Source organism: Mandrillus leucophaeus, unplaced genomic scaffold, assembly GCF_000951045.1.
Source record: "Mandrillus leucophaeus isolate KB7577 unplaced genomic scaffold, Mleu.le_1.0 Scaffold887, whole genome shotgun sequence".
Lineage (NCBI taxonomy): Eukaryota > Metazoa > Chordata > Mammalia > Primates > Cercopithecidae > Mandrillus > Mandrillus leucophaeus.
The window spans coordinates 237,120-245,582 of record NW_012109663.1 but is presented as its reverse complement, the minus strand read 5'-3'; the positions used below and the strand labels follow the sequence as shown (position 1 = coordinate 245,582).

At 38.0% G+C, this 8,463-nt stretch overlaps 1 protein-coding gene across 2 annotated transcripts in view; it reads right to left on the bottom strand.

Moving 5' to 3' along the window:
• Positions 1-716: 716 nt before the first annotated feature.
• The window catches only part of MTTP (microsomal triglyceride transfer protein), a 58,524-nt gene continuing 50,777 nt past the window's right edge, over positions 717-8,463 (bottom strand). For both annotated transcript variants that reach the window (XM_011969357.1, XM_011969358.1), the window contains 3 exons: positions 5,928-6,052; positions 3,798-3,968; positions 717-2,027 (listed from right to left, as the gene is read on the bottom strand). In XM_011969357.1, coding sequence (XP_011824747.1) covers positions 1,856-2,027; positions 3,798-3,968; positions 5,928-6,052 — 468 coding nt within the window. In that variant the 3' untranslated portion in view covers positions 717-1,855. The remainder of the gene's footprint in view (positions 2,028-3,797; positions 3,969-5,927; positions 6,053-8,463) is intronic.

The following is an 8,463-nucleotide window of genomic DNA, read 5'->3' as shown; positions in this document are numbered from 1 at the left end:
TATCTTATTTTCAAATGTGGACTGTCACTCTACCCCTCTTCATTTTCTATCTTGTTTATCTACAAAGGAGTTACTGTTTGTCCTATGCTGCTGCTTTCTTGTTTCTTTGGAGCATGTTAGAGTTGCTCGAGATTGTCCATTCTCCACTGGGTGGGCAGATACTTGGCTCAGCAGCCCAGTAAACAGTTGGGAAATGGCCAAACACTAACATTCAGGGCACCACAGTCGTCACTGTTAGATAAATGATTACATTTCGCAGAGCTGGCTGTGTTTTGTTAAACCTCACAGGGCTGAAGCGCCTGAGTCCACAGCATATTCAGCTTAGTACCCTAGACCAACTCACTTTCCCTGCGATGTCAGCATCTTTACAGAGTGGTTTCCCCAAGGCTGATGCTACCACCTACCATGTTCCACCCACCACCTTAGTTTCTGATTCCTTTCTTCCTTTATAGTAACATGAGAGTAAAGGGGTCGGTCCAGAGCTTTATGAAAATTGGGGTTATGGCATGTTTTCACGCTCACAGGTCCGTAAGAGGTTTTGACTGCTGATATTTTCAGTGGCTCATTTTTCAAATGGGTCTGGTCTCCCATCTAGAGAACCTGGCCTGACCTATATTGCTGCAGAGGCTTAGCTGTGTATGTGTCTGGGCTCAGAAAGTGGCAGGAATGAGAAATATGGTGTTGGAAGTAATGAAAGACAAAAGGAATTCAATATTATTTCTATATATTTATTTTATCACACTTCGTTTTCAATTTACAACAAATAGTGGGCTAGCTAAACTTTCATTTCACGTGTGTGTGTTTAGTGGAAAATAAGCACCTGTCATTTGTTTTGGGTTTATCACCACATCTGTTTATTAATAAATATTTGCGAATGTTCAACATGGCTCTTTTAATTCATGCAAATAAAGACTTTGTTTTCTTGATTTCATATTTTGGAAATCCATTTCTTGAAGCAATGTTCCCTTAGTCATCCTAGCTATTGTGCAGATTACAGTTAAGTGAACTAGAGCTCTCACCCCCAAAAAGTTGAGATAAAACGATTAATATATGAGGATGTCCCTTAGAGGACAGTGTACCACAATACAGTCTCAAAAAGACACAGCAAAAGAAAAATCAAGGGGAGTTTCTGAAATTAATTTTTCTGATTCCTCTGTCCTAAGTCCAATATTTTTGCAGGGCTGGAGGTAGAGATCTGAATGCCTTTGGAGCAACCTCACTACATGGTCAGCAGAAAGATGACATATTATTTCTATGTGCCTTCTACCTTAAGGCTTAATAAAACTAACGATAACAGAGACATGAATATTAATTCTTGAAGTTGGTGAATAAAAGTCTTTTAAAAGTCTTGTCCCTTCTCCCCGAGCCCCCAAATCCAAAAAAGAGAAAAAAAAAAGAAAAAAAAAAACTTTTTTTTTTTCCTGATTAGGGAACATGCTTGGTTTTCCTGACATGCTTAAGGAAGTCTTATCAAGGGCTTCATATACATTGATCAAAAATTGTTGAAACAAAATTAGGTTCTCCTTGTGTGGTTTTGTTTTTGTTTTTGTTTTTAGCAAACACTAGTTTCCTCTTAGAGAATAACTGTTCTCACTGTACCAAATGGGATTTGAGAGACGTACAAGAAAACTAAGAATGTTGTTGAAAGTGTCACATGATGATTCAAAATGACACTGTGGGTAGCATACTGCATATACCCAAATTTGATCAAACTGCAGTTTTTTGTAGCTTTTTACAAAAATCTTAAATACAGGTAAATATGTAAACGCTGTGCTCTCAGAGAGCAAGTACTTAGTCATGTCACATTGTGTCCCTTTCGGGGAGACAAATTCAAGTAAGATATCACACGTCAGTTTCAAAACCATCCGCTGGAAGTACTATCCGGCTGAGGGGCAAACACCACTTTGCACATCTCGGAGTTCTCCTGATGGAGCGGGAATTCACATCCTGCTAACACGCTTTCTTTTCTTTTCTGAGAGACATAACCTCTGCCTGTGGACAGCCTTTCGTACTTTTTCTCGAATTGCCTGTACAACAACAGCAACAATAACAGAATTACACACACAGTTAAGTCACCCTACACCTCTCCAGCCAAGTTACTGAATGATACTTGAAGTTTCTGTTCCAAAGCAATTTGAGAAAGGATATGAGTGTCAAAGGCTACTCCATGAATGGGTGATTTTCTTCTCTCTCTCTCTTTTTTTTTTTTTTTTTTTTTGAGACAGAGTCTCACTCTGTCGCCCAGGCTGGAGTGCAGTGGCGCGATCTCGGCTCACTGCAAGCTCTGCCTCTCGGGTTCACGCCATTCTCCTGCCTCAGCCTCCCGAGTAGCTGGGACTACAGGCACCCGCCACCATGCCCAGGTAATTTTTTCTTTTTTTTTTTTGGTATTTTTAGTAGAGACGGGGTTTTACCGTGTTAGCCAGGATGGTCTGGATCTCCTGACCTCCTGATCCGCCCGTGTCGGCCTCCCAAAGTGCTGGGATTACAGGCGTGAGCCACCGCGCCCGGCCTCATTTCTTTTTATACCAACAGAAACACTTCAAATGCCTGGGATATGGGAGTCCTGCCATACAGTTTTCTAGAATGAAAGACTAAATTCCTTTCAGCTTTTTGGTGATGCTGTTACGCTTTGCATGCTGCGCTGTGTCTCACCCTTCATTCCAGAAGCCCCACTTTGGGAGCACTCTCCTTTTGAGTAACAGGCAAGCCCCCGCTGGATTTAAGCAGAGAATGCAGCCAGAGAAACATTCCAAGAGCTCTGGCCCAAGGGAAATGTAGAACCAAACCAATTAACCATGTGGGTGGGTTGGTAGTCACTGCATTTCAACCATTAGAAGGTTGGCTTTTTTAAATGCATTTGTGGAGGTTTATTCTAGATGTAAGTTAATGTAAGTTAGTGACAGCTTAATAGTTTAACTATAATGCACAATCTTTTATTCGGTGAAAATGCAGCCTATTCATGTTTACATTTATATAATTGATGCATTTTTTAATATGAATCATGAAATGTCAGTAAAATAATGAAGGTGCTCAATTTTGGCCTACTTATCAAAGGAGATGATGTAAGATGTGGCTTGCTGTTTTAAGTATACAAATGATCCTTATGGTTAGTGTAGGTCAACTACTATGAAAGGGTCAGTGCTACCTAGACCTAAAGCATTCTAGCTCTATGTGATAGTACTGGTACAAATAATGGTTACAAAATTCAAATGACACAGCATAAAGTTACATGGAAATTATATCTTTGTATTTTAAAACACTAACAAATCTACCAAAAGCAATATTTAAGAAAATTCAGAATCCCAAACTCTGAAACTTGAGCCAAAACTTAAACAGGGTCAAGTTGCTGTTATATGGAATACTTAATAACTGCAAATTCATTTTTGCCCTTAAAGACAGTAAATGGATTGCCAGGTGTTTTATTTGAAATCTTCTGTCCAGCAGTTTATTGTGAAGATACCAGAAAGTAAATGTGTATCTGATTTTTTTTATGAAACTATGTGGCAACTCCTATGGTAAATCATAGGCCTTTCTTTCCTTGATAAATTGTTTCTAGATTAGAATATGATACTATCTCCAGAATCAAATGAACTAGTCATTAGATTTTTTTGGTACCCCAGAAATTGACTTTTTTTGGCCTTATCAATTATTCTTCTACTTATTTAAAGAAAATTCATCTTTCACTGGGTTTCTACTGTTTCCTTTTAATTCTGAAACTGAATGTTCTAGACTGAAGGCAAGTTCCTGGTGCACTAGTGATGGTCCTGGAACATTACCTGAATGCTGCATCTTACCTGAATGGAGCTTCATCCTTGTCCATCTGCATGCAAACTAAGAATGGGTACTGAGAAAACTGCACTGTGGAGATGAACTCCAGGCCTGCTTCTGTTTCTGTACTGGTTTCCAGGCCAGCTTTCACAAAAGAGGAGTCCACTGTGATGTCAGTGGTTATTACCACAGTCACCCTAAATATTTGAGAAAAAAAGAAAAAACCTGTTCATATTATATTTAATGGAATTGGACTAACAGCTATAATTTTACAGGATCTGAACTTATGATGCCAGTGACTGGAAGAAGACACTTAAGGGATTCAGAAGTGACCTGGATGTGCTCAGAGTTCTGCTGGTAACCAGGGCCTGGTGAGTCTCAGATACTGGGCAGAGAAGATTTGCCCTTCCCCTGAGCTCTCCCCTGCCTTCGGTTGCAGGTGTGGGGAGTGCCTATAAGATATTGCATTGTTTTATATTGGCATAACAAAGACCAAAATGAAAACATTCTTGGAACCCAGTCCTCTTAGGAGGTCAGAAATACTCAAGTTATATTAAAAGGGAGTCTAAACTTACCAAGAAGACAATTGATATTTACAGTTTTTGTTAACTATCTCTCTGTTGGCTTCTAGGCAGCTTTTTAATTCCATTTCATTACCTTCACCAAAGAATCTCTAGAGGTGTAAGCCCTTGGTTGCCAAGATATTTGAAAAAAAATATTGTGTTACAAAAAATCATTCTTACAGTGGGGCATGTACAGTGAGTAGGTCCCAGGAGGAACGAATATGGTGGGTCCTTTAAGAACTGGATAAACAGATTGCACTGGCTGGGAGTGTGCCTTGGATAACAATGAAAAGGATAAATAATTTCAACAGAAGTTTTACCTCTACTTTAATTGAATTGTGGACTTTAAATCAAACTGCGATAAATTATTTTCACAATTAAATCAGAGTTCTATGCCCATATTTTTTGACAGGGGTATTAATTTTTGCTGTGCAAATTAAAACCCCTGCTGCTGTTATGATCAGTGTAAAAGTAGGTCACAGGTTGTTTTAATCCCTGAATCACTTAGAGTACCTTCTGATGTCCTATATTCAGCAAAGGCTTAAAATATATTTTTAAAAATGAACAAGTGGAAATGGAAGACAGATTGGTTACACTATGGCTAATGGTAGATTCTTAAGGATACTGTGTACTTTAGAAAAAAATCCAAATTACTTTTTGTTGTTGTTGCTGTTGTTGATTTCTCTTTGCAAAGAATTCAATTCCATTTCATTTGGGAAATCTTCTGTCTAGAAAGTACTTTGGAAAGAGGTGAAAGATGACTGATTATATGGGAAGCCCTAAGTTATATTGCTGAACCCTTTGATGACCAGTGTCATTTTTCATTCTGTGGTTCCTTTTAGTAACACTGTGGGTCATACTTCACATTAAATGTGCTACTGTTTGATCGCTCTCAGTTCCTTCATCTGTAGTTCAAAATGAATCAAAAATTTGATTTTATCACGTATCTCACTTTTGCCCGAGTGTGTTTTTAAATATTAAAAAAGTAAAAATAAGTTGCATTTCTATTTCCTTTTTAAAAATTCTGTAACAAATAGAATACTAATAATTTTCATCTTCACACTAGTTCAAAGACATTGTTTCATGTTCAAAGTAAAACACTTTCATTAAATCTCACAGGTAGATTAGAAAAATTAAAGGAGCTTAGAGTATTTTATTTAGAAAAAGGAATGCTGATGAAAAGACTTAAGGACTCCTAACGTTTAATACTTAGTTTCTGCACAGATGAAATTATCTTCTTTATTTTTCCCCATTGAAGACAACAAAAGAGGAAAGTTTGCCTTAAAGTAAAATTTCTTCTTTTGGTGAAACACCAAAAGAAGATGAACCACCTGATTCACAGGGCATCCTGTCTATGTATGTCTTTAAAAGCAGGAAAATTCTTGGCTGAGTAGTGTTAGGTTCTGACCTGCGCATAAGAAGCTATGGACAGAATAACTTCCTGTGATCAGTTCCAACTCTATCATTTTATGATTACAAATAGAAAGCATAGATTTTGAAAAGTCAGAAGGTTAATTCCCAAAACATATTTCTGAAGTTCTCTGCATATAGTATTATATGTAATTCATAAATGTATAATGCATAAACACTGACCTATTTTTCACTCGGGTTTTAGACTCACGATACCACAAGCTAAACTCCATTGCACCTGAAATATCAATAGCTAGACCACCCTGGACCTCTATATTGGCTTTTAGTCCAGATTGTAACTGAAGTTCCTAGAAGAAAAAAAAAACATAATAATAGTTATAAAAATAATAATTACAATTTAGTTAACCCCCTTTCCAATGGCACATTTGACCTCCTGCTGTAGATAATTCCATTTGAATTGCGTTGATGTTGGAGTCTTTCTCTAGGCTTGGAAACATGCTGTCCTAATCCTGATGACCAGAAGTAGACTCTGTTGATTTGCTGAATTAATTAGCAAATTAAAACACCAGAGTAATGAAGTGCCAATTAAGAAGGATGTTTTCCTTCAATCATTGCTACACTTTGAAAGGAACAATGGTTCTCAAAGTGTGTTTCTGTGAGGAACAGCATTAGCATTGCCTGGGAACTGGTTTGAAGTACAGATTATCAGCTCCCCTTCATACTTATTAAATTAGAAAATCTGAGGATGGGGTTTAGCAGTCTATGTTTTAACAAGTCCTTGTATGATTCTGATCCACCTAAATTTGGAAACTTTTGAACTAAGGAAAATGACGTCATCTCCATCAGAAATCTAGCTGTGGCTTTTTGTCCAGGGAAGTAAGGGGAGGAGGTTTGGATCAGGTGATCTCTCGAGGTCTCTCAGCACTTCTCTAGTTATGTGCTGTGTCAAATACAGTCAACTGCATCCTGCTAGAAAATAACAGACAAGTTTTAAAACTCCCGGTGGAGTGTGTTTGTCCGTTAGTTTCCAAGAGGAACTTGTTACAGGGCTACCTTTGCCCAGACTGAGTATAATAAAATCCAAGGGTGCTCAAGTCCTTTATATAAAAAGGCATAATATTTGCCTGTAACCTACACCCATTCTCCCACACACTTTAAATCTTCTCTAGATTACTTATAATAACTAATACAATGTAAATGCTATGTTGCTGTTATGCTGTATTTTTAAAATTGTATTAATATTTACTGTCATTTTGCTATATTTTATTGTTCGGGTTTTTTTTTTCCCCAAGTATTTTTGATCTGGGGTTGGTTGAATTTGATGAGGAACCAGCGGTTACAGAGAGGCCAACTGTATACAAGTTCCAGGAACCGCTTACATCCAACTAGAAAAAGAAGGCAAAGCAATTTAACTAAGCCTTAATACGCTGCTGTTTGACATTTGAAATGACATTGAGTTAATGGTCAAGTTCAACAAGAACTCAGTAGCATTTTTCAGAGGGACAGTAATTATTTACAAACATGGTCCATCCTGAGCAATTCTGTGGTTGTCTGAAACCCATTGTTTTGTGATGTTTGCCTGCATTTAGCCTTTAAGTCTTGCATTTTTTTTTTCATGTATGTTAGTTGAGGTGATGTTGGCACAAAACTTTTTAGCTGGATTGGAATCAGATTGCCTGGGGACAGTGTTGAAAGTGATAATGATTTTGAGAAAAAGACTCAGTATTCTTAATTTTGATATTCCTCCAAAGATCTTAAATTCCTGGCAACCGGCAGGATGACTAACTTCTTTATGTAACTGCCCTACTCAGACCAAACAAGTCATGCATTTGCCAACTATAACTGCCATGATTTTACTTTCTAGAAAGGATTGTGTTGATCTCCTTGAGTTCTCTCCATTTTCCAAAAGAAGGTGACAGGAAATCCCAGGCAAAGGACTTGGTTTACGACCAGGTGTACTAAAAAAGTAGGGTTGTGGCATGAAGCTATTTTCAGTCTGAAGGACACTCTTTGATGGAAGTATGAGATTATCAGTGCCATGCTCAGGACACATTAGGAGACAGCCCTAAGGATACTTAAAGAGACATTTGGTATAGAACAAAATATGGCTGAATGGGATGAAGGGGTTGTCTCCGGCATTATAACTAATGTGATGGATGCAAACTATCCTGAGGAAACCACAATAGTCATGTCCACATTTTCACCTATGCCTGTGAACTACAGGACCAAAACATGAGAGTTCTGTATGTGTATGCAAACATGATTGTTCCCAAATGAAAGCTATGGTGTGCCTCGCCTCAGAAGTATTCCTTTCTTTGCATCTTTTTCTCTCTTCCTAATTTGAAAATTATAATCTCGGTCATCCACCCAGTCCAGCAGAGGCCTGTGATGTGGACCTTGGCCTTCCCACCAACCATATATTAAACGGAAGGTAAAATACACCAAGTGCCATCAAAAAGGCCATTTCATGGCTGTTAGACAATGCACCTTTTGTGGGGTGAGAGCATTTCCATTGCAAGGTGGGTTATGAGGAGTGCCTTGGATTTCTGGGAAAAGTCCACTTCTTTACACAAAGGGTCAATAGAAGAGCGTGTACGTGCAAAGAGGAATTTTCTTGAACCCTCTTATAAAGATAAACCACTGACTCCTGTAGAAAAACAAAGTACTCTTTCCTTTTTGAAAGGGACTAAGCCACATGGTGCTAATTTTTAAGCAGTATAAAGTAAGTGGAACTAACAGGTTTTCAGTACCTACTGTG